The sequence below is a fragment of the Megalops cyprinoides genome, chromosome 1 (genome assembly GCF_013368585.1).
Source record: "Megalops cyprinoides isolate fMegCyp1 chromosome 1, fMegCyp1.pri, whole genome shotgun sequence".
Classification (NCBI taxonomy): Eukaryota; Metazoa; Chordata; class Actinopteri; order Elopiformes; family Megalopidae; genus Megalops; species Megalops cyprinoides.
The window spans coordinates 69,809,236-69,836,554 of NC_050583.1; the positions used below are offsets into that span (position 1 = coordinate 69,809,236).

At 41.2% G+C, this 27,319-nt stretch overlaps 1 protein-coding gene and 1 pseudogene across 2 annotated transcripts; one reads left to right on the forward strand and one right to left on the reverse strand.

The window, feature by feature from the left end:
- Positions 1–532: 532 nt before the first annotated feature.
- On the reverse strand, positions 533–6,640 carry LOC118782970 (zinc finger and BTB domain-containing protein 18-like). 2 transcript variants are annotated; one of them, XM_036536620.1, is made up of 2 exons: positions 6,303–6,640; positions 533–2,263 (listed from the first exon to the last, which is right to left on the reverse strand). In XM_036536620.1, the coding sequence occupies exon 2, from the start codon at positions 2,247–2,249 to the stop codon at positions 663–665; it is 1,587 nt and encodes a 528-aa protein (XP_036392513.1). In that variant the 5' UTR covers positions 2,250–2,263; positions 6,303–6,640; the 3' UTR covers positions 533–662. The 2 variants fall into 2 exon arrangements, with proteins under 2 accessions (XP_036392513.1, XP_036392506.1); XM_036536613.1 differs by lacking the exon at positions 6,303–6,640 and adding an exon at positions 4,349–4,503.
- On the forward strand, positions 5,236–27,319 carry LOC118795571 (annotated as a pseudogene).

A 27,319-nucleotide genomic window follows, 5' to 3' on the forward strand; every position in this document is an offset into this window, starting at 1 on the left:
ACACACATATAGTAGAAGCAATGGAATCTCATAGTGTTTAAACCCACATTTCCTCCTAGGCTTTAATGTAAATTCACAGCAGATCTGTTCAGTAATCTGTTCCCCTGAAACTATTGTAGTGCACTATATACACACACGGATACATATGTATGTATATGTATGTAGGTATGTTTATTGTACCCGTTTAGTGTAATTAAATAATCTTTCATTTCTTCAGTGTCTTAACTGCAGTCCTTATGATGTGTGAAGACTTTGTGATTAACAAGTTCATTCCATGGAGGTGTTCTCACCAACAAAAAGATGACGACGCCATAGAGTTCAAATGGTCTGACGTCAAGAGGAAAAAACATAAGAGATCATACATTTTAAGTCAATGTAAAATACACACCAATTGCATACACCAACTTTCTGTTTGTTTCCATGGAAAAAAAACAAATGTTTTCCCTACTTACAAAAAAGGTAAATATTAGGATTTTTCAATTAAACATCAAAAATATCAGCAATAACATTTATTTTCGACTAAAGTGCAGTTTAGCAAGGTTGAGATGAACATACCAGAATCATTGCCGATTTAGACTCCCCCACCACCCTATTCCCAGGTCCCTTACCTCTCTGCCCAGTTTATGTCTTAATAATGTAAAGGAGTATGGTTTTTTTATCGGTCATTTCCACAGCTCTTGAGAGCTGTCTTCCAGCGCCCAGTCCCTGACGTTAGGCAAATTGAGAGCCTCACTCTTGACAGAGAGCGAGTTGACCAGTTCGCAGTGGAACTTGCGGATGTGGCGGTAGAGGTCCCCGGACTGCGTGAAGCGACGCTCGCACCACTTGCAGGCGTGCGGCTTCTCGCGGGTGTGCACCACGGCGTGCCGGCTCAGGTTGTGCGAGTACTGGAAGCTCTTGCCGCAGGTGGTGCACGTGTAGGGCTTCTCGCCGGAGTGCGTCCGCTCGTGCCGCTTCAGCGTGTACATGCAGGAGAAGGTCTTGCCGCAGATGGAGCAGGTGGGCACGTTGATGTCGCCGGCCGGCTTGGCCCGCACACCCTCCTGCTCGCGGAAGTGTGTGCTGAGGTGAATCTGCAGCACATGGGGGCTGGGGAAGACTTTGTTGCAGAGCGGGCACATGAAGATCTGGCTGTGCGGGGGGGCGAGCATGTTGGAGACGTACGGCAGCAAGGAGCCGTCCAGGCCGGCAGCCTCCGCCTGGGCGCGCTCTCCCTCCGGGCTCAACATCTCATCGTCCTCGCTCGCCTTGTCTTCGCGGTCCAGCTCGCTGGACAGGGAGGCGTCACGCAGAGCCGAGAGGTGTGCCTCGTAGCCCAGGCGCCCGTGGGCGGCGTGGTTGTGGGCGCCGGTGGAGCGGCTATTGGGCCTGTCCTTCGCGCTGCTGTGGTCCATCTCGTAGTCCCCACCAGCCAGGTCATCTTCATCGGAGCCCGTGTCCCTCTCCACCTTCACCTGCACCAGGCCGCCCTGGAGCATGTCTGTGGATGTTGGGCTGCAGAAGTACGGGTTGCCGGATGCCGTTTCCCCGGCCACGCCTGCCGAGCTGGACTTGACAGACAAGTCCAGAACGCAGTCGGCATCGCTTGACACCCGTCGGGTCAGGGAGCTCGCTGAGCTGAAGGGGCTTCCCGCCGGCTCCGCTTTGCCGGCTGCGGCCCCCCTCGGCTCCGCGTCCCCGCTGCTGGCCGGCAGGTCCCCCGGCAGTCTGATCCACATGCTGCCCGCCTCAGACAGTGAGTCCTGCTTGGTGTCGCCGTCCTCATCATCGCTGTGCAGCAGGTCCCCGGCACCCGGGTGGTCCGTGCTGCCATCTGAGAGGCTCTCCAGCTTGTCGGAGCAGCTGGAGGCGTCCTCCTCCCCCCTTTTGCTGCCGTTCACCTCGGCCGCTTTCCGCTTCAGCTTCTTCTTGCAGACCTTGACAATGTCATACATGTGGAGGTAGCTGGCGGCGGCGAGCACATCCTCGACCGGCAGGGTTTTGAACTGGAGCTTCCCCTCATACATGAACTCGAGCAGGAGAGCGAATGCCGGGGCTGTGACAATGTCGCTGTTCAAATGAACAATGTCCCTTTTGTCCAGCTGGTCCTTGTAAAAGAGATGGAAGTACATGCTGCACGAAGCCAGCACCGCTCGATGTGCTCGGAACTGGGCATCGCCGACCAGCACTGTGGAATCACAAAGGAAGCCCTGAAGCCTCTGCTCGCTCAGACACTGGAGCAAATGTCTGCTGTGGTCTGGGAACTCCATGCTGTCCTCATAACCTGGAACACACAGCAGATGTTAGCGTCCCCTCAGAATGGCTATTGTATTCCACTTCAGGATTTATGTAACTTTTCCGTTTCCCATCCTCTGCTGCACCCTCACGCACTCACTCACTCACTCTAGCTGTGAGAGAAAACTCTCACACTCTCAATGGTTTGAAAATAACTGCTCCAGTTTTAATGATGGATTTTAATGAACAGGCCATATCACACAGTTGACTGTTTCAAAATGCTTTTGTTTATCAGTGCCATTTTTATGTACATGATCCAATGCGAGAATATCTAATTAAAACTTTTCATTAAGGAAAAAAAATTAATTACAGAATTTTAGTAAAATATCAGTGTCTTTCGTTCACACCTACTGTACATATTAGATTAAAAAAGAAAGTAAATGCCAAAAATATCCACTGCAAAAAATCCATCTGCAGAATCCATCTTATTTGCTTAAAATGTTAAAGTGGATACTTTATGAAAAGAAATAACGCAGACTGGACAAGACTACATAATCTTTGGTCAGCGACAGTGTGACAAGGCAAGGCATTAGCAGCTCACCTCCTCCTGCCTGCGGATGCCTTCCTCTAACACTGCACAGCTTATACCCTGGTCCCACGGTTTTACCCTCAGCACTTGGGACCATATGTATTTTTAAAATAACCCGCTTTGGCCACGGCGCCTATGCTTAGGTAACAGGCTTTCCAGTGGAAATAGTAGTCATGTAGACTGCCAGATGAGGCCTTCATGTAAAGTAAAGTGTAAAAGGACGGAAAGGGGAATACCAAAAGCCATCACTCCGACACTGCTGAAAATGCTTCCTTTTCATTCCCTTCATCTTATCATATTTAATAGCACATTTCCGAAAAATATAAATACAGTTTCACTACATCAGATTTAGTAAACTATCCAGGAATTGAAAACACCTGCTCGCTATAGATTGCTACAACCTTAAAATACTTGTAAGCACGCTACCACTTGCGCAAGCTTGGTGTATTTACTACGTAGCCCCTCATCCGAGATCCAGATTTCCTTCAGTGAGAGGTTTACAGGCATGCAACTGTTCAGCCCTCAGCACTTCATCTTTCAAGAAACTGCACATCGTCCCCAAAGAGGAACCACAGCAGATTTACAATACAATCACTTTAAGTGCCCCGTAGTCTACATCAATCCTAATCCTTAAGATGGCTAAAAATAAAGATTGCAGGACAGCTCACAAGGTAGCAGTGATCAAATTAGGAGACTGCGAGGACAGAGGGGGGACGAAGAAGGAAGCTTATGAACATCTGATCCAGCTGACTGGGGCCATATGGCAGCTGCTGCCCAGATAAAGAGATTAAGACTAGGAGGAGTGCGATTACAGCTGTCTAGCCAATTCAAGCAGCTCAAACCTGCAAGTCCCAAATTAGTCACTCCAAACTAAAAACAAATGAATGAGAATAAAGACATAGCACCACTTTCAGCTAACTTCACAATTCACTTGAGCGAAAGTATGTGGCATAGTTTGCCCATGAAAGACATGCTGTTTTATTAGAGACCATGGATAATCCTGTACACTCAAACTGCACATACAAGTCACTTACTGGAAACTACTAGATATTGTTCTTCAAAAAACAACAAGGTGCAGTTTTATTTTCTTAAATAAATAAATGTTGACAAAATGTGGTAAACAGCACTAACATTCCAGAATTAGTTTCAAAAACACAATTTATCACACTTCTTCAAAACATGAATAAACTTAAAAATTTTGAGATGTATTCTTGGTCCTCTCTACTCTTTTCTTTTCTTTTTTTTAGAAAATCCACACATAGTCTTACATTTGCTACAAATCACAACTACCAAACTGAACACAAAGAACACATAAAAAATAATAATAATAATTACAGTGATTTCTGTTGCCACTATGATTCTCTTCCTGATTCTCATCTGCCCTGGTGGACTAGAACCCCCCCCCCCCCCCCCCCCCCAAAAAAAAAAAAAATCCTTACTTCCCATTTTGAAAGATTGCTCACAGACAATAAATATGCGAAAAAATGGGTGAAAAAGCTTGCCACACAATCAGCTTTCTCTGCCCAGACCCCCTTTGCACAGTACCTGCAGTATGCATCAACTTGATTAAGTCTAGCCTCTCCAGAGCCAGCTGCAGTCCCTTTACTGAATTGGTGAGAAAGAGAGAAACGATCCGACTGCCAGAGACAGATGCGAAGTGGAGTAGACGTTGGAGGGAGTGAAATACCTTCTCCCGCACACAGATCCGCACACACTGACTCCCAGGCTGTGTGTTAGAATAAAAGACTGGGGGGGTGGCAGACTGTCAGCTGCGCTGACATCATGTTCAGATGGAAATGCTACCTCCAGCTGTGCTCCTTTTAGTGCCATATGCTACTCCTCTACACTCCTGCCACCAGCCTCTCCTATACACAACTTTGTTTCTTTCTCTCCTCTTTAGAAGGGGGAGGGGGGTTGAGGGTTATAGCGCGGGATGATTCTCTAAAGCTGGCCAGACCCCCTTTTTAATTCCCAAATAAAGGGTAAGTTTAGAAAATAGGTCCACGAGGTAATAAAACTGCACATTTCGCTAACCTAGTTTTCGGAACATTGAGATTTTAAATACCCTTATATTTGTCACCGGCTACTCTCCTTCCAGTAAGCATAAACAATGGCAGGCACATTACATTTGCAACTGACAGATCCACGCAGCTGATATTGTTTTCGACTTTTTTATGGTTCAGTGCCCTCGCCAGAAGCGTCACTCATTTCCCCAGCCCTCTGCACAAGTTGCAGTAAAAAAGGATATATAAAACAACTGACACGATCGTATAGAGTTCACGAGTAAGATAAACACAAGATAAAGAATTCCTTGATGGAGCAACTAAAGTTTATTACAGCTCCCTTTAACATGTGCGTATGAGCCACTTTGTTCTTTATTTCAATCCCATTTACTTTGCTATAATACTAGCCAAGACCCGAGTTCACAGAAAATGAACAGCGAGGGAAGTGTCTCAACCGCCTCTTCCTTCATTGACCGAAATTGCAGGGTGCGTTGTATTCAACTCGATTAAGATGAGAGCTACACTACTTAGATGTGTAAACAATATTTTAGCATGCAGTTTGACATCGTCTGTTTGTTCTCGTCCTCTGGCCCTCGTCGCTCCTCGTTTTGTTCTGTTTCCACATACACACACACACACACACACATATATATATATATATATATATATATATATATAACGTATAAACACTAACCTGTGTGTCAATGTAACAAACAAATGTAAACTTCCTAGCAGCTGCCAGCGTGCATGAATTCCCAGCCTCCCGTCAGATTACAAAAAGTGAACTTGGAATACAGTTTCAGAATACAGCGAAACGGTCTACAACTGTATAAAAGATTAGTTCATTTGGAAGCACTAAACGCATTGTGCATAAACATTAATTGCAAGCTCTACCCTACGGTACTTGTGTGTTTATTTTCCTTTTTTTTTAAATGTCCTTTTATTTTCTTTTTTAAAACAAATGGGTAAGTTGTAACTTTAACTGGACGGCTGAAGAAAACTTTTTTAAACATTATATACATCTTGTATTTATGTAAAAATAAAATAAAAACAAAGATCACACATTTAACTTCTCGGGACCTCCAACGATATGTACTGTAAATAACTATTTAGTCTCCACAGCTCAGCTCACGTTTTGCCTCCTTCCTTGCCTCACGCCAGCAACATTGTAGTAACTGGTGTCCAAGAGTAACTAACACACACACACACACACACACCTTGCAAATATTACAGCCACAATCCCACAGAAAACACGAAAAAGTAACCCACCAACCTGCACTAAGCCTGTTACTGGCTTTCTTACAGGCCCGGCTGTTTCGCCGCGACACATTTACATGGTCCTCTAACAGTAACTACTCATCACAACTACTTCATATAATAAAGGAAACAGTCTCATGGAAAGCACTACTTTTTCTCCGTCTTACAACCTACCCCTTTCCATAACCCAACGGTGTTTGCCCTCCTTTTAAAAAGACCTTCGCCTAAAATGTACTTACAAGGTCCTGTTTCTTAATTCCGACCAGCTCCGTCAAATCCTCTCATGTGGAAAAAAAGAACTCGATTGACTTTCAGCAGCACTCCGCAACAACCTGCGGTTGCAGGAAGACGGTACGAACAAGCGAGGAGACGAGCTGCGGCACCCAGATGTTTCCGAGCTGTTGCTACTCAACTCCACAGCTAAGGGGAAGCGCCTGACTGGCACGGCAGAAGCCAATAGAGGCGGCGATAAGAAAACCAAACGCAAATTGGAAACGGCCGCTTGGGGAAGAAGGCGGAGAGACCTTAGTTCTCCGCGTAGGTTGACACCAGGCAACAGTGAGAAGGCAGAAAAAAGGCCAACAGAGCTTGTTCCTCAAACAGACTGGCGTAGACACTGGGCGCACAGCACAGAGAGCGCAGTGTTGTGTGGGAATTGTAGTTTTGGACTGAGCAAGGGCAAAGGAGAACAGGTGCATTGACTGACCTCTCGCATCATCTTTAGGTAAAGCATTGGGAGATGCACATGATTTCCGTGCAAGGACCAGCAGCAGAGGCGTGAGATTGCGTTTCGTTATCAAACAATATGGATAAGCAAACAATGGCGTATCATCTTCAAAATTATTTGGCATGATTCAAGTTGTCAATTCGACTAATTTTAACTTAGTTATTTTGGTAAACACGCGTTCAGAATTTTGCAGGATGGCTCTCTGTTTTTCCGCATTGACCCATTAAATGTGTGCGTGTGAATGCTTTAATTGGTAGGCTGTTTGCTGAATAGATAGACTGCTTACTTTTGTAAAGACGTGATTTAACTTATAGTTGATTAGACGAATAAGCTTATGTGCTCATGTGCAACCTGCCGTGGCAAAGCTGTGAAATGTCCCGTATGAAAAAGTGTAAATGTTTTCTGTAAAATTCTAAATATAAAGAGCACAGACGCAATATACAATATAATAAATAGACGATATATTTAGAAAATACACCAGTTATTGACGTTCAATTTTGGGAGACATTGTAGAGTTTTTAATATAAAAATTATATATATTGGATATATTTTAAAAAATATATTAAGATTCTTCGTGAAAGAAGAAAATCCGAGGTGGTGTTTCGATTTTAGATTTTATTCATTCAAATAATTTCTGTTCCATTTTATCCAATAAAGTTACGTTAAGATATTGAATACTGTTGTGTAATCACAAATAACCCTTTGGCAACGTTTATTGGTCATGAAGTCCAGCGCTGTACATGTGTTTTTATTGCTCATTTACTGATTTATTGGAAAAGAGCACTGCAATTATAACCCGTACAGACTTTGTGTTTGGGTCGGAATGGATGAGCAGGTTTGTAATTTCTGAGGTACGGATGCAAAAACACAGGTGGATCTAAAGACATATGACTGAACTACTGTAACTCTTTCCATCTGAAGTACGTGTGCTCTATGCTTATTTCAAAACCTTTAATAATGAATGTATGTGTAACCACATAGCAACGATTACGTAACATCTATGTCATTTTACAATGACATGGTAAAATGGGGAGGCTTTGCCATAAAAATTGCCAGAATTTCAAAAAGATGTCTATGTTAAGTACCTTTGCAAATATACAATACCACCATATTCATTCATACCCCTGATTAAATAACAAAAACATGATATAAGAACAAATGATAATTTTCTGTCTCACTTTTTAACGGTACTCTTCAATCTTAATATTATCTTAATATTATTAAATCTTAATATTAATATTATTCAATCAGTTATCACAAAGCAAAGTAATATTGTTCCAAAATTATGGCTTCTACTCTAGTTAATAGGGTCACATTTATTCACATGTACTCAGTATTTCGTAACTACGTCTCTTGCATGGATTGTGTTTACAATCCATTGTGTTTACAATCCATTTACATTTATCAACATTCTTGGGGGGGTTACTTCTGATGGAATATATCTAGGTTCTTAGGTTCTTGTTTTTTGTTTGTGAACTGCTTCCTGGGTTTCAATCACAATTTTTTTTTGGATTAGATTGGGGTCTGCAAATGTATATGGGTAGTTATGAACATTTTTTTTCAGTCAGTCAGCCATTTATTCGTGAATTTGAACGAATGTCCTGGAATTTTGTCATGCTTGACTGTCCATTTGTGACCAGGCTTCAGCTTCTTGGCAGCAGGAATCAGGTTTTTGGCCCAAATGTCTTGGTATGTGTTGCAGTTCACGACTCCCTCCATCTTAACCAGGACTCCGGGAATTATACATGCAGGAAAAACTCAAAACATAATAGACCCCCTGTCACATTTCAGTGTGTGTGTTTCTTTGTCAATGTAAGATTCATCTTTTTAGCCAAATTGACAATTAGGCCCTAAAAGCACAGTTTTGATTTCATCAAATGGTAAGCCATGCATCAAACTGTCATTCAGATGTAGTTGTCACAACCAGTTGTCACTGGTTGTAACCCAGCCATGAATGCCACAATCACAGGAGTAATTTTAAATGTCTTCACACTTTGTATCCAGAAAATGCCAGTATGTTGCCTTTGGATTTATGGTTGTCTCCCTAACAATTTCTTTCACAACCCATGAATGCAAAATATACTTGTGACCCCTTCTTGTCAGACTTGCCACTGTATCACCAGCTTTATAATTTTAATAATGAATCCGATAGTAGAAATGACTTCATAGCCATTTCATGATGTGTGCAGATCAATGCCCATTTGTTTGCATGTTTGGAAAGCTTTGTGATAATCCATTCTACTATCGTATCCCTTCTTTACTTCCACTTATACCCTGGGGAAACAGGGAGTTTTGGATGCTTCTGTATTGTTCCAGATGCTTAAACTTCTAAAATACAGACTGATGACATGTTTTAGTGACAATTAATAAGATGTTTTTTAATATGTTTCTAGAATAAAATATATTACTTGTGAACAAGTTGAAATTTCTCTGTGTAATGATTTTAGGGATATATATAGTATGAATAAATATGAAGGGCATTATCTTGTATATTCAATAAAATATTTGGCAATTTATGTTTATAGTTCAATGTTTATAGTCTCTGTGGTCTCATCAATACATGTGCATATATGAGCAGCATTTTGTCAGATTGTGCCTGGGGCATTGTACGGTACATGTTTCTATGAGCTGAAGCTACATCTTTGATTTATAATGCTCCTTCTTTGACAGGTTGGAACCAGAAAAAATCTTTTCATCCCAATCCCCTGTTTTATGTTTATTTGCATTTGCCTATTTTGGTCATTTTTGAGAAACTAACATTTTGAATCTCACGTCTTGCCTTTCCCCCCCCATCTCTTCTTATTCCAACAACTTATTTCAGCATTATGATTTGTAGACAGTGTGTAATACAGAGACTTCATTAGAATTTGATAAGATGTTAACTCCGCTTTTCACTGCACTGCGCTTTCCATAACAAGACGTTGGTCAGTAAATACAGTGCAAGCTCAATACAGCAGAGGTGCATTAAAAAAATGCACACAACAAAACAACAAGTCAACCAATAACGCCAACCAAAAACCCTACTTGTCTGTTGCCACTGTTGCTGCACAGCAACCAGCATTCACTTTGATTCACATTGAATGCAGGTATAGAAACTAGCCTCTGTCCATGTCTCCTCCTAAGTGAGCTAACCAGCCAGTTTAAATAAACGCACCTTGCCAGACCCCACCCTGGACTAATCCACGTGATGCACGACACAGGGAACATATGTACAGAGAACACAGGGAATATATAATGCTATTTATGTACTTTTTATCTTTATGTACTATTTTACACAGCAATCCACCGTGTTTGAATATCTAAAACATCCCATATCAGAATCGCATCCCACTTTATTTAAAGTAGGAACCCCCCCCCCCACACACACACACACCCCCCCGCTCGCCCGCACCTCGCGCACCTCGCGCACCTGGGTTGAGAACATGCACGCACATGTGGCCGCGCTCCAATAGAGCGTTCGAACTAGCAAACCGTGCTGCGTTAGTTTTCTTGTATTGTGTTTTAAACACAGACAGTCGTTTGACCAGTATTCCCCTTCACTCTTCAGTGTTGCTAGCTGGCTAGACTACGAATACCTCCACAGGCACAATGACAAACACACAAACTTACACACACAAAAACATTTTGAATTTCATATCCGCCGATGGTAAACTTCGCTCCGTCATATTCAGAGTTGCATTCACAAACGAAAGAAAATGAGCAAGCAATTGTGACGGCGAGGAAATTGATTAGTAATAACTGGATAGAAAATGAATTGTATCCGCATACATGGTATTACGACGGCTTTGAAGTGACTTGCTAGTAACATATAAATAAATACTGATTATAAAGGACTGAAATGAAAATTTCGCAATTTAGCGCGTGATGAAGGAGGGGACCGCTCAGCTTCATCACAAGATGCAATAAATTACTTTGAACAAGCCCAAAATAATAGTATAGAATTCTTTTTTTCTAGTTACTAGTTTTTATTTTTTATTCATCAGTAACCTAATGTACCAAGCTAACTGAAAAAAAAAAAATACAAAATTGGGGAAGCAGAGGAACTATATCAATTCACATTGTGCATGTCTAACATATGCCCCACCAAAGGAGTCAAGTAGGTGGATATTCCATGACAATGTTCAATGTTGTTTCCTGGGGGTGACAATACATATGCTATACGAATGCATCTGAACTGCCCACAGGTGTATCCTTAACTTTAAACTGAATGAATGTGATGGATGTTTTCCACATTTTTTTTTGTCTGGTTTAGTGATCATTGTGCTCATAATCTTGTGTAATGAAAAACAGTATGACAATGTGTGTCTTCAGAAGCAAAATCTTCATTCAGTAACAAGGAAATTGAAGTCAATCTCATCCAGGGCAACTGACATATCTTACCATTTTCACAATTCACTATCTACTTATACTACTGGGTGTTTACTGAGGCATTTCAGGTTAAGCACCTTGCCCTTGTACAACAACAGTAACCCAATTAATCAAACCTGGAATCTTTTGGTTATTAACCTTGCTCCAAACAGTACCACACTGCTGTAATAAGTATTGTATGTTATGTGGGCAACTCTTGGCATTTCATAAATTCTCCACTGAATTTTTTTTACTAAACGTGTTTTGTTATTTAAGGAAGAAAAAAGCTTCATTTATGTGTGAAGTTGTGTTAAGTGCTTTGTATAGTGTTAATGGTTACAAATAGCTGTGGATGTTATGCTTATTTATAAAAAGCTCTCCTCATCTTCTTAGCTTTTCTGTGGTTACTCCTAGCAATGAATCTGATGAAATTCTGAAACTGAGATGTTTATCTTGGGAATTTTAATTAGTTCTCATACCTAACATTTAAATGTAAAATTCATTCTTTTGTCTTCTACAAACACTGATGGCACAATGATTTTACCTTTCAGCTTGGAAAAAATGTGTATAATCACTTTAATATTATTTTACAATATTTGTACATTATTCACTTTTTTTTCTTAAATCATGCACATTAGTAAACGGCTGGTCTACTGTATGTTTGTGGTATATAATGTACTGATTTCCTTTTGACTGATAGGTGGTGGTGTGAAGTTGAAAAAATCAACCCATTCTCATTTAAAGACCTGCTTGAAGAAAACATCACTATGCATTTTTAATAACATACCTTTTGCCTATAGCCTACCCATTTTCTATAGCAGGCCCACTTCCTATAACACACTCACTTCCAGCTGCATACCCAATCATGTAGACAAGATGTGCCTCAAGAAGCAACTTCTTTGTAATGCAGACCTCTAGCCATGAGTGTGGTTCTAAGACCCAAGAATCCCATTAATATAAATCTTTTTACTTATATCTGCTTTCCCTGATTGATGCAATGTTTTGATTCCAAATATTCCTGGTCAAGACAGATGTTTGAAAAGGCTGTGCTCACAGAGGAGTCTACCTAAAATGAGTGTATTGCAATCCACTCCATCGGTTCAGACCAAAGTTAAAGAAATTACAGTATCATTTTTGTCCTGTTAAAAGTTGTGTTTGTGAAAGCTGCATGAATGTATCTTTACAAAAAATGTACTCAAATTTGAATTACAAAATCCATATGAAATGGAATATATTCACACACATACACACATTAGCAAATACGTAAATTATGACAACTTTCATTGATGCATTTCATACATTTTCGGATATGCATTGCAAAATATATACATCAAATGGCATGTATTAAAATGAAAATGATGTTTATTTTTTTAAAAAAATAAGGCACAGAAACATTTGGAGTGGTATCCATGAATACTGAACAAGTACTGACTGTCTCAGCCTGGATTGTTCTATACTGGCATTTTGTGACATTGTCTTAGGATCGACAGTATGGATCCTCTATGACAGGGGCCAGTGTATTTTTTTTTATCCTAGGTCCATTTTGGTTACCAGGTGTTCCTTACTTGCATACTCTATCACCCAGAATTGAGGAAGCCATATTCAATAGCATACCCAGGAGCAGAATCATAATGTCCCACCTGTAGAACAAAGTGCCTTGCATTCACATGGCTATTGAAAAAAAGACTGAATACTTGGTTTATGGTGTGTGCAAGGAGAATGACCACATGCTATATCTTATACACATCCAGGTGTGCTTCTGAGATGTTTCATTTTTGTCTTGATCTATGAAACATGTACTGACCTATTCATGCATTCTGTGGAATAATCTTACATCTACCTCGGAGACAGCAGAAGTGAAACATACAAAATCTGTCTCATTTTTTTTTTTTTTTTAAATGCAGCATTAAAGTATTGAATGGCAGTATAATAGCTCAAGGAAAGGACATTGTACACGAAGATGTCACACTGGAAAGAAAAGTGAAGTGATGGTAGGCCACAGCAGTAGGATGACCTGCTACCTCAGCGTGTGATCTTCATCTTTTCAGCCTGCTGTGTCTATGTCTTCCTCTTGAGGTCACTATAGAGTCCGTGTTTCAGTGAGTTTCTGTTTTAGAGGTGTGCTCTTTGGCACGCACAATGAGATTCTCAGATTCCATAAATTTCATGTTGAATGAGGGAATGGAGGGAATGAAAAGAGTTATTGCATATCAGGTACAGTTTTAAACAGTACTCATACTAAGGAGACACACAACTATGAAGTGCTTCCGTCGGGCATCCTTGATTGCAAGCAATGCAGGTGACATCGTGATCTGTGGGTTATAAACAACCTGCTCCTGCTATTGGCTTGACTTCAGACAGGATATTTAGGCAGCTGCAATATCCTGGGTGCTCTCTCTCCACCTAAATGGGGGGGGGGGGGGGACTGTATGAATTAAAGAAATATTTGTCTGGAATTCATTGAGCATTACAATTTAAGTCTAAGTCTTATTTCCAATTTGTCATGAATGTGAGTACAGCCTTCAGTCAAGCCCAGGAACTCAACATGTTCTCAATTTGTCCCACAGGGAAAGTTTTTACACCTCATCATTTTTAACATAACCCTACTGGTTGGTAGTCTCGGCACTGATACAAATAGATCCTCTACATGACAAACATGTGGCGACAGACTATTGTCCTTTTGTTCTCTATGCACTCATATTAATGCAATGCTGCCTAGGAGTTCAAAACTTTATCACTACAGTGGTGATCTAGACTGGTGTGGATAACAAATGTGTTATACAAAAGAATGGTGATTAATGTTTTCATTCAGACTCATTTTAATAGCATTGCTTCATGTGATCATCACCACTGAAACTATGCATTATTAAAAGTATGAAGCTTATGTTTACCTGGTATAGCTGATGCATCAGAAAAATCCATTCCTCTCTTTTCAATCTTGCTAAATTCTTAATGTATCCATATTCATAACTAATTAAAATGTTTAGAAATTACCAGGCTGCTCAAATTAACAGCCCCTAATGAGCTCACCAAAATAATTTTTGATGCTGTCACATAAATCCAGCTCTGTATAGATCACTTGAACCAGCAGTGTAACATATTTGTAAATAGGTTGAAGAGTTACTAAATCTGAAAGGTGGGATTATTGCTACAGGACTGCACCCATCAAGTGTAGTATCATCACCACTGATTAGTCTTGTCCCTTATGTTTGGTGAATGGTTGGCTGGAGTTCATCCATCAGGAACACAGCATGTGTTTAGGGAGAATCACAATCATTGGTTCTTTGTTTCTACTGTTGCACCTCTGAAAACAATGACATACGCTGTGAGGAACTGGCTTCCAGGTACTTCCATGAGGATTTATATTCCTTTTAGGAATGTGTCATCAGCTCACCTTTCTACATTTCACCCAGCTTCACTTCCTCTTTTCCCATATATGCTACAGGGTTATGTTATGTGGACTGAAACTGATTAGACATTTGATTAAATGTTACAGGTAGGGAAAAAATAGTATCAACACTGCCAGTTTCACTAGCTGTTGTACTTTCTACTTTCCTCATCCTGCTTTTCTTATTGTCATATTTCACTCATCATACACGTGCTGTTATCCTCTGGAGTCTTAAATCCTCACAAAGGACAACAACAGCCATTTCTCAAAGCAACAGTCCATGGTTGTCTGAATTTGACAAGCAAAGGGCATCCCCAACTGGACATTTCCTTCAATGAAAATATGAATGCTAAAGGGAGGACAAAAACACAAGCAAGTGACCACCCCCTCTCTGGCTACACGTGCTCTTGGGAGCAGGTGGGACAGTGATGAGACCTCATTCATTGGAGGGCTGGGCACACCCTCAGAGGTAGTGTTTTAAATATTCGGCAGCTCCAGTACTGGCCAACTTTACAGATGCACTCGGCCAGTACTGTATAACCTCACAACAATTACACAAGCAACAATTACACACAGCAATGTAACCTAGGCCTACATTGACACAACCACTGCCACATCACTGGCAACTGTTTGCCACACATCATAATAACAGACAGGTAGGATGGATTATTATTAAATCAACTGCATGCATCGGTGGAGAGATGATATGGAAATGAATTGCGTCAGAGCAAGTATTGTATGCAAGGCAACAATTATACACAGCAATAGCCATAAATGTCTCACTCACCATTGTCAGCCACATTTATTGACATAAAATTCTACACAATTTCACTACAAATTATAACAAAATCCACCCAAATGCAAAGAAAGATATGATTACTTTTAGTGCTGAACAGAAAGGAAGCAACATGCTGTGCTGATATGATGGCCAGAAAAGGGCTTTGCCTGAAATATCCTTGCAGCATTAAAAATTAAATTTTTAAATTTATGTTATACGTCAAGGTGTGCTGACCGTTTCTTCATTTTTTTTCATAACATTCACTTTCACTGACTGCAGCCACTGTCACAAAAAATACATCATCACACTAGTTATCTGTCTCACCAGTTTTTGTAATGATAGCCTTGCTGCCTTTGTTACTAACTTGTATCCCGCTATGTTTCAACTTCATCTTCTTCACCTGATTTATCCCACCAACCATAGAAATGAATGAATAAGAACAAAGAATAAACACCCACCATCCAAACTTTGATTTCAAATGAAACTAGGGCCCCCAGCCAGATCTAAGTAGGCTGGGCCGTGGCAGATCTCAGTGTAATTCAAACCCTGCTCAGAGGGGAATGCCATGATCCTCTTAATTCTGGAAGTGGAGTCATCTGTGGGGACAATGACCGACAGCACAACCACACCAGCACACAAGGTAATCAGGCCATTGGTACACGATCATATAACTACGGTTCACTCAAGTATTCAGTAATATTGGAGAATTTGCTTTCCTTGAAAAATACATGCTGACGTATTAAGAATAGAACTGTTATTACTGTAGTCATGGGAAGTAAGCTGTTAGCTGCTGCACTTGCATTTAAGGAATAGAGATGAGGTTTGAGTGATTGTGTTCTTGGCTTCTTATCTTATTGGACAGCAGTCTCTGCTAGATGCACCAGTTCTTAAATCCAAGTCACACATAACATCCACTTCCATCATGAGCAACTGCGAGTCACATTTTCCTGATATCTACTGCACTGCCCAAAACTTCTCAAAAAACCTGCGGGTATATTTCCCCATTAAAACATTATGGAAGCACAAAGGAGAAGAGGTGGAATTTCTGTTAATGTGAAGGATCCTCCACCTGGGATTAGGATTACAGCACATATGAGAATGTTTGCATTTCAGCTCTGACCGCAACTTCCAGCATGCTTTTATTTTCAAGAAGTAAACAAATAAATAAATAAATGTGTGTGCTCACGCTGATGCAATCTTTTGTGCGGGAAAATGACAAAAGGGTGTGTACACATTGCCATTGAGCTCAGTGGTAGCACCTACATGTGATTTTCAGTATCAGTGTCCGTGTCTGTCCATGGCATTTACATCATAAATCAGCAAAAAACCTCTGTGATCATCCAGAGTGTAAAACAGGAAAAAAGAGGCTCAGGAGGAGTTAGAAGGGAAAGTTGATGGCAACAAAGAGTGACCATCTTGTTACTGTTCACAGACATGCACTTTATCTCAACACAACTTTATTTTCATGGTTTTCCTCTCCAAATGAAGTGTGCCAAATTGTCCCAGGAACAGAGAACACTTCCATAGGTTTCTCAATCTCTATTTGCAAGTTTATGCAAAAATTTCTATTTGCAGAATGTTTACTTCCTACTTCTCAAACTCCTTCAAAGCAAAAGGTGAACATTACAGGAAGTGTGGCATTGTAGGACGTTAAACTGGGTGGTCTGGGAGAAAAAGAATTAGTAAGAAGGTCTAGTGCATTGCTGAAGACCTTCGCTGTTTTCTCATGTAAAGTGAATGAGTGTGAGTAACCTTAGACCCAGTGGCATCACCATAGGCTGGCTGCCTTTGGTAACATAATGTTCAGATAGGAGACTCATAGGTCATGATCTTTCCCCATTTGTTACCTTTTCTTGGCTATCACTTGTCCTGATGTCTGTCTAAATTCTCTTCAAGAACCTAAGGTCTTAATGACCTTTGATTTATACCACAGTTGGTTAGTGAGAGGATGCTGTCTCCGTAGGCTGGGAAACAGATTTGAGACATGATTAACGACACCTAAAAACAACATTACCACACATAAATAATTCATGGCAAGGGTCTATTCTGTATGCGTCCATCGTGCAGAGAGTAGAAACAGCTGGTATTTTTCAGCACACAGAGGAGGGCTCTTGAGGTGCAGCATCTGTTTTGTTTTTTGTTTTTTGTTTTTTGGAGGGGACAAAGATGGCAGCAATGGAGAAGCGGGAGGTAGACTTGGCGTTACAGGCATAATGGACCATTGTACTGTATGTTAAAACATCCACAGATGTTGGAATTCCAGTATAACAAGAAAAGCTGAGATTTTTTTAATTACAGTTTTTAATTGAAATGATGAAACATTTCCCCTTGTAGTTGTCAATGAAAAATTAATTCACTGGAAAATTTAGTGATCTGTCAATGTAATACTGTATGTTTTATATTATATACCTGTCTAATGGTTATTATGTTGGATGTGCCTTTATGAAAAGCAGACAAAATATGTTTAATACATGCATGATGAATTATTAAAGATCTTGTTACGCTTTGCTCTGAGGGATCAAGGGGTGACTAATATGTGCATCCTACATAATACAGCAGTCTGACAGAGATGCCTCAGGTGATGAGGGTGGTGTGACCTATGCTAAACACAGCCCCCACAGCTCTGTTTAAGGCACTAAAAATCATAATTTCATTCTGTATGAAATATGACCTCATATGTGTCTGGCTACATCACCGTGCTTTTGAGCATGATACATTATCAAATGTTTCAAAAATTGTCAGGGACTGAATCAGCACCATTAAAACCAATGAGATTTTCATTGTATCAATATTTTCATTTTTTAAGAACTTCCTGACCAGGCTTTATCTACACACAATGTTTTTCTGACTGGTACAATACTGTATATTGATGTTTGTCTGACAACATGCATCATGCATTAGCAGGTCAGTAGGTTGATGAGTATTTTCACACCTGAATGTGTGTGAATCATAAATCATAGTTGGTCATGGCTGTTTTCAGCATTCAAATCATATCAAATGTTTAATGTATATGAAGGAAGTTTTAATGATTACAGCCCAGTTTGAAATTTATTTCGGAATCAAAACCAACAAGGAAACTTGTGAAGGAAAGCCTTCTCCACCTCTCCCTTGAGTCTAAATGCTAATTGTCATTTGTCAATTGTGTCAATCATTTAATTGTGTGCACATGTTGGCAATTCGTTTGGGGAAACAGCCTATTGGGTAACAAGCCACACCTTACTAATTAAAGGCAGATTAAATGCAGGTGTGGCTGCAGAGTAGGGGAAGGCTCATTTTGTCCCTGCTGGTGGTTTGTAAAGGTTGGTTTCCTTTGTTTTGTTTTGTTTTGTTTTGTTTTGTTTTGTTTTGTTTTGTTTTGTTGTTTGTTTTTAAGAATAAATTATTGTTTCTTTTGACCTTTGGTTCTTTTTTCGCTCATTTAAATGTCAGCCTTCTCTACAAAACTGAAAATGTTCTCTATATATTATCCTTTATTAAACCAGCTTTGACAAATAATAACCTGCCTATACATACAGACTGCTACCTCTAGTAAGCATTACCAAGTCCCAACCTTTTCAAGCAGAAAGTAGGTGTGGCCTTGCAGAATATCTGTCTTTTTTACAACATGATATAGGTGATATAGTAATACCTTATGCAGATATTACTAGTTACCTTGCCCAAGCTAAGTATTCATATAATGCTACTTGTGATGTGATAAACCAATGAGGTAGTCATACTTAACATCCAAACATTTCAGGTGTGGACTAGCGATCTAGTTAGTTTCAACCAGAAGGAACTTTTTCACAGTGTGCGTGAAGTTTCAGTTAAAATTAAGTTAAAAGTTAAAACAGTTAGTTACAGTTAAAATTCTCTCTTGTGAGTGGAACAAAGGGGTTTTTTCTTGATTGGTGCTGAAACAGTTGAAAAAAGATTAAACATTAACATTAAAGTCTTGTTTTTCTTTCATTTTTTTGCATGTAATCTGTCAGTTATACATTACCACACCATAACCACTGTCACATTCATTTTTACACCAATCGTATATTCTGCATACATTTTAGTTTAAATTATGTAAGTAATCCATGTGTTGAGTCAGCTTCTAGCTCAGTTTTTGTATGCTTAGATTTTGATTAACGATGCAAAAAACAGCTTCATTTAAATCAACTATGCGTTCAACTTAAAAATTTAGCGAATGAAAAACTAAACTTAAACTAGTTCATTTTCAAATAGTATTCAACCCATATATTCATTTATCACCATGCATTTTGTTGAGTGAAAGCCATATTTTGATCGCACACGCTTACTTGCCTTTCGCATCTCTACATAACATATGATATTTAAAGTGTAATTACAAAAATAATATTCAATCAATACGTTGCCTGGGATTTTTTTCACTATGGTATTGATTACATGGGAATTTCGGGTTCACCAAAACAGATTTGTAGCCAAGCTGCTGTGAGACATTAGATGTCCCTGTATATTTTAAATGCATGATTTGTAAATTTTGCTTTAATTTGCTTTGACAGGAACATACAGTAGTGCTGAATTTTCCCATTACTGAATTAGAAATGTATCAGTGAGCTGTGAGACTAGAGGGGTTAAGATTTTCCAGGGGGATAAGAGGAGTACAGATGCTGCACAGCTCATGTTCCTGGATGTGGAAATAGCAGGACCACCTTATTGTTTGGAGGCACCATTAACCAATTTGCCCTCCAAATGTCCATCATTGTGAAAGGGCCAGAACCGTGCAGATCTGAGTAACCAATTCACTGCCCCAGACATCTGCACCTGCTGTCTCTCACTCTCTGTGTCTTTCACATGTTCTCGCACTTCCTTTGGGTCTCTCAGTCTTTTAGAACAGATTGTTACAAAACACTAATTTGTCTTTTTCAATGATGTTTGGCGTTAACGCTATGCTTCAGATATTGTTTGCTCAATTCTGTGTAAGCTGTTACATAAACTGTCTGGAGAGACCCAGTCATTTCTAACTGTAAAGGTAGTTCACATGGGAGGTCAGTGTGGTGCCCCATTGAGGCAAGGCTATATGTGTGCCAGTGCACTGCACTCGACTCCACCGTTCAATCAAACCACCAACCTTGCAGGCTGGATGACATAAAACAGCACACACATGATTTTAAATAGTTTCAATAGTGATGTTGGTCACTGAAAACCAGCACTGGTGATAGGCATCTAATATCTTAAGAGATAAACTACCTTGAGTACTTTGTTATAATTTGCCTTTAAAATGCCAGTATGGGGTGAGCAAAGTGACACATGGGTAAATGGAGACAAACTCTGAACTTGTTCTGGACATCTTTCAGCCCCTCCCACAAACAGACGTAGTGCCTAAGGCTTGCTTGGCTTTGCTTGAGCACTGCACGCAGAGGACCAGGGCTGACGCTTTAGATGCTTTCACAACAATTTTGCATGAGTGCCGATATAAATTAAATGTGTTGTTTTTTCACAGAGGATGTTGGCTTTCAGAAGATCAAGCATTCCAACATTTTTTGCATGTCCCTTCTATTGTTATATGTCTAAATTTTATACCACTTGGATGTTTTCCCCTTTATCCTTTTTCACCTTTTCTAATTTATTGACTGAAGTGATTATCCCATGATTTCTATAAATTGTAATGTCATACTGTCTGTGTGCTTTTTTCAGCATTTAATTTGTATGTCCATGAAAAGACACTGAAGATGGCTGGAAGAATCAAGGACAGTGAAGCCGAGGAGTCCTCTTTTGATTCCTAATGTTTGCTTTATTGAAAAGAACAAAACTACTACATTACATTACATTATGTTACATAACATTCATTTGGCAGGCGCACTTATCTAGAATGACTTCCAGCACAAGAGAGCACAAGTGTATCCATTCAAGTTAAACAAAGTGAGAACCTTATTTTATGTAAACGTATGGAGAAAACAGGACTGAAGCAGGACTGATTTGTTTCCCTTCGACTATGAATACATGACATACTTCATACATACTTGATTCCTACTGATGGTCTTGCCCCGGGATTCTGTAGAATGTTCTCAAATTTAAGAGGTGTGTGAGTGTGTTTGGTGTCTGAGGGTTGGCAAACTTTCTGAACGGAGAGGAGAACAACATTGAAGGTTGTTCACATTTGAATTGACTGTTTATCAGTCCATTCTGAGTTCTGATTGCACCTTCATTGTTATGCTTTGTGCAGTTAAATAACATTCTGAAACGAATTCCCAATTATTTGTCAAGGTTGCTTGCCTCTTCACCATTTGGTTTGTTCCAGTTGTTGAACAGTCCACACCTTTCTGACATTCCAATTGTGCTTCATGACTTTCAGAATACAATTTCTAAGTCAAGTTTGTTTTTAATTGGACTTTGTTTGAATCCAATTTGATTAAATGTATGTTGTTAAAGTCTGTTGTTGCTGGCAGAAACTCTGAGAATCTCCCCTTTATGTTGGATATGGACCAAACAATATAGTCATCAAAAGGAAGGATGATTTTCATTGTTCAGGTTGTACTCGGCAGGCCCTTGTTCCACCGCAGCCTTGGGGAGATCTTTATTTCATCAGACACTTAACAAGAGAATGTCCATCTGAATACGAGATTTTGAGCAAGTGGAAACACTCACCGGGTCTAGAAGGCAACCAAACAAATCTGGTTTTGGGGCTATAGAACTAAAATAATGGAAAAATCCAAGGCTGCGGCAGGCCATATTTGAGCAGTTGCCGTGCTGCCTCTCCCTCTCTGATTGATGACAGCAGCACTGGTGGAGAGGGCGCTGCCACAGCCTCTGCCAATGCGAACATTTGCCTTGCGGAATCAATTCCCAGGGATGCCTAACCTACGCCAGCTGTTGGGGACACGGTACCTATGCCAACAGCGGAGGCTCTGCCCGCTGGATCATCTGTTCCGGCACGTCCATCTGTATCTCTTGTACCAATTCTCCCCTCTCTGCATCTGCACCTTCTATAGAAAGCCTTCCAACAATGACATCCATGTTGGGCTTGCCAATGGTGCCAGATGTTGGAGCTGTAAGCCTTGGGCTAAATCAATGAAGTCCTTTGCTCATTATTTGGGGCTGGTGAATTGCAAGTGCCTGTCATTTGGCTTGCTCTTTTAAAAGGCATCAATCAGTGCGGAGCTGTAGTGAATATGTGTTTTTTGTTGAAGGGTAGGGGGCTGCAGAATAATTTGGCTGGTTCTTTCCAAAGTGTCTGCTGCTGGTGCAAATCTTTTGAAGCACCTGCTACCTATCAATCAGTAAATGGGGGAGGGCATTTTTGGGAAAGGGGAACTGGGCAGTTTCTCCCTTGAATGGGAGATACTCATGAGAAGAATCATTGCATGCTCAGGTTGTGAAAAACAGACCCCCTTCTCCAGACAGCCTCATTTGCAGAGTGGAATGGAAGGGGATCTGTTTCCCTCCTCCCATCTGGGTATTTTTTAGAGCTACAGAGGGGATATTCAGGAGAGTCCACCCAGATGGTAATTATTCAGTCTGTACCTTCCTTTCCACTCCCCTCACACTGCAACTAGCATCCACCATCCAGCACAAGCAATGTATTTATATGTATTCATTATAAGTGTGCATCTAGTCGGCGTTCGGCATCGGTCCAGGATGCAGATAAGTGTATTGTTTCTTTACTTGTAGATAGTTGTTGTTGTTGTTTAACTGTAGCTATCAAGCTAGTTTCGATCTTTTGTTAATTTGTCGATTTGTCACACCTCTGCTTAGATATAGCCAGTGAGTCGTTATTGCTTTGAACTAAGTAATTAGCACTCGCAGGTATTTAACTCTAGTCAGAGGCTATCAATATGGCAGCCTCGTCGTCAATCCGTTACACCAGGTGCATTTCCATTTCCTTCACCAAACTCACCTGTCACTAAACCATGTGTTTTCTCCCTATCCCTGTTCACTTTTCTTCTCCTTCCAGGCGATATAACCACCACAGACGCAACCCGGCCAACCTCGTCCATCCCACTCTGTCCTCTTCGGAGGCACTCTCAGCGGCGGGTGGACTCTGGAACTGTCAGTCGTCGGTCCAGAAAGCAGATTTCCTCACTGCCTACGCTGAGACCAACTCCCTTCAGTTCCTGGCTCTCTCTGAGACCTGGATTTCTCCTACCAACACTGCTACCCCTGCTGCCCTGTCTTCATCCTACTCCTTCACACACACACCACGATCTTCAGGCAGAGGAGGGGGTACAGGCCTGCTAGTATCTCCATCTTGGAGATATTGCCTTGTACCCCTCCAGAGCCTCTCTATCACCTCTTTCGAATTCCGTGCAATAACTGTCTCTCATCCCGTGAAACTCATGACTGTCATTCTATATCACCCCCCCAGGTCCACTCGGTCTTGTCATTGATGAACTTGACATGCTCCTGAGCTCCCTCCCAGACACCCCGCTGATTCTACTGGGTGACTTCAACATCCAACCCGAGAGCTCAACAGCTAGTGTGGTCTCACTCCTGCACTCCTTCTCCCTCACCCTCTCCCCATCTGTAACCCACAAAGCCGGCAACCAGCTCGACCTTGTGCTCACAAAGAACTGTCACATGTCCCACTTCACGGTGACTCCCCTCCATGAATCCGACCACTACTTTGTATCTTTCTCTCTCTCTCTCCCTGCCACCCTCAACTCCTCTGATATCCCCACTACCACCTTCAGGAAGGACCTCCACTCCCTTTCACACTTCACATTCACCTCCACTGTTCTCCCCACCCTCCCTCCCCTCCAGGGTTGGGAGGGTTACTTTGAAAATGTATTCCAATACAATTACTAATTACCTGTTAAAAATTGTAATCAGTAACCTAATTCAAGTATCACAATTTTAAAGTAACGTAACTGGATTACTTTTCACTACTTTTGGATTGGATTGGATGTTCTGGTGAAATTGTTTAGCCTAATATAATGTTTTATGTTCGTTGTTAGGTTTATTAATTGTTTGTCCAGGTATTCCTTCCTTTGTTATGCGCAAATGCATGTTTAGATTATTAGCGGTAACTATGTGCATTTGCTAACTAAAATGTTAATTTGGTTGGTAGCTAGCTAGCTAGCTAGCTAACAGTACTAAAGTTGTCAGAACAGGTTGCTTGCAGTGTCTGTGGTAAAATTAATTATTTGTTCAGAAGAGACGTAACGAGGCTGTATTAGTTTGATAACTAGCTAGATAGCTATTAGTAATATGACAGTTGAGGAAAGTGCGCGAAAGCCAAATTAGCTAGCAAGCTATCTAGCTTTCTACGTTGTTTTTTGATTGTAGCTAGCTAGCTATGTGTTTGTTTGCAAGGTGATATTTGTATTTGTCAGTGGAATGTGATAGTAGCTAGCTAGCTAATTTGGCTTTCACACACTTTACTAACTATCAAACCAATACAGCTTCATCATGTCTCTTCTGAACAAATAGTTAATTTAAACATTCATACTGCAAGCCAAGATATTGACTTCTAATCTTAGGTATCGTTTGCTAGCTAGCTAGCAACTTAACGTTAAGCTTTTTTGAGTCTGGGGCTTGTGTTTTTACCCACACACCATCCCGTCACCAGCGTCACCACTTACAGTCCCAAAATATTTTTCAGTAGTAGCAGTAGTACTAGTAGTAGTAGTATTGACAGGTTAGCTAGCTAACTAATGTTAACTTTAGCTAACTGGATTTTTGTGTAGTTAATGTTAGCGGTTGGTCTAACCTATATATGTTTCTTTAAATTATTTGTTGAGTCCTTGGATGATGACAGCATTTTCACAGCGGTAAGCAGTGGCGTTGTTAGGTTCTGATCATTCGGGGGTATAGCCCCTAATATTTTAAGCCTAGCCCCAAATATTTTCGACCTGAAAAGGAGGTGTTTATAGCAAAACAACAGACAGACTGCAAAACAGAGTGGAACTTGACTTGCAGAGTACGAAGATGTGATAATATTTATTTTTTATACAGGTAGATATAACCTTCCCAACCTACTGATGCCGATCTCCCTTCAAAAAACAAAAACAAAAAAAAGACAAGTCCCAGGAAAACTTGACTTAGCCCTGGATCTTTTCAATAGCTAGAAACGTCCCTGGCTGTAAGGCATAACTTGCACTGTATTGTGATGTTGTTCCCCTTTTCTGCTTTAATGACAAACTAATTGCGAAATTTCCACGCAGTGAGAGCATTTTTTTCACTAGAGGCCATGATAATGAATTGGCAACTGTAAGATTGGCTATGGTTTCACTCTGTATACTGTATCGGTAATCTGATTACTTCTTTTTTTCTGTAACTATAATGGAATACAGTTACCTTTTTTTGTATCCTAATTATGTAACGCCATTACATGTATTCTGTTACACATCAAACCTGCTCCACTCACCTCCTTCTGAAACATGCTTGCTAATGCTGCTACAACTGTTTTTAACATGTCTGTCTCAATCCGTAGATGCTCTCTGTCCCCTTATCTCCAGGACATCACAGCTGTCGCCCTCCTCCCCTAGTTGACCAACTCTGTCCACTCTGATAGAGATGTGCTGCAGGCCGCTGAGAGGAAGTGGAGGAAATCTATGCCCTCCTGACAGCATTTACGGCTGCAACAACAACAGCTAAGTCCTCATTTTTCCAAAACAAAATCAACGCTAACATCACTAACCCCCACAATCTCTTCTCTACCTTTTCTACTCTCTTCTCCCCTCCTCCTCCCCCCTCCCCTTCTCTTCTTTCTGCAGAAGACATTAAGGTTCACTTTGAGAAGGTGTCCAGCTTCAGGGACTCCTTCACTCCTCCAGCTACAACCTCAACCACTGGAAAGGCATCCAGTCACCACCTGTCCTCCTTCTCTACACTCAATGATTCAGAAGTTCTTCAAGTCATCTCAACCCACCAAGCTACAGCCATGCCCTCTCAACCCCATTCCTTCCACCCTTCTCCAGTCTGTATCCGGTGAGATCGCCCCATATCTCTCCTGAATCATCAACTCATCTCTAACTACTGGCCTTGTTCCCACAGGTCTTAAAAATGCTCTGGTTACCCCCTGCTAAAAAAACCTACCACTGACCCATCTGACATGAACAATTACCATCCAGTATCCCTCCTGCCATTTGTATCCAAATCCCTTGAATGTGCTGTACTTAACCAACTGTCTCCTTTTCTCCACAAGCACAACGTCCTGGATCCCCACCAGTCCGGGTTCAGACCTGGGCACTCAAATGAAACAGCACTCCTGGCGGTGATAGAGGCCCTCCACACAGCTAGAGCCTCCAACCTGTCCTCGGTCCTAATCCCCCTCGACATCTCCGCTGTGTCTGATACCATCAATCACCAGCTGCTCATCGCCAAGCTCTCGAAGATTGACATCTCTGGGACCGCCCTTTCTTGGTTCAGGTCCTACCTGACTGGTAGATCTTTCCAGGTCTACTGGAAAGGTTCCACCTCCACACCCACTCCCCTCACTACAGATGTGCCCCAGGGCTCTGAATTGGGACCCCTCCTCTTCTCCATCTACACCAACTCACTTGGTTCAGTCCTTAACTCACATGGTTTCTCCTATCACTGCTATGCTGATGACACTAATCAGGATGACGAAAAGATCTCTGCATGCCTGGCTGATATCTCCAGATGGATGGCCTCCAACCACCTCAGGCTTAACCTGGACAAGACCGATCTACTGTTCATCCTGGCCAAGACCTCTCATCTTCAAGAGCTCTCAGTTACTGTTGATGGCACCATAGTAACTTCCTCCACATCTGTGAAGAGCCTGGGTGTCACCCTCGACAACAGGCTAGACTTCAAAGACTACATCTCACAGATAACACACTCCTGTCAATTCCTCCTCTTCAACATCAGGAGGATTCACCCTTTTCTGACCACCTACTCCACCCAGCTGCTTGTCTAGGCCACCGTGCTCTCCTGCCTGGACTACTGCAATGCCCTCCTTGTAGGCCTCCCAGCCTGCACCATTCAGCCACTACAGCTCATCCATTATACAGCTGCGAGGCTGATCTACAATCTCCCAAAGTTCTCCCACATCACCCCTTTACTGAGATCCCTCCACTGGCTCCCAACTGCAGCCAGGATCCGCTTCAAA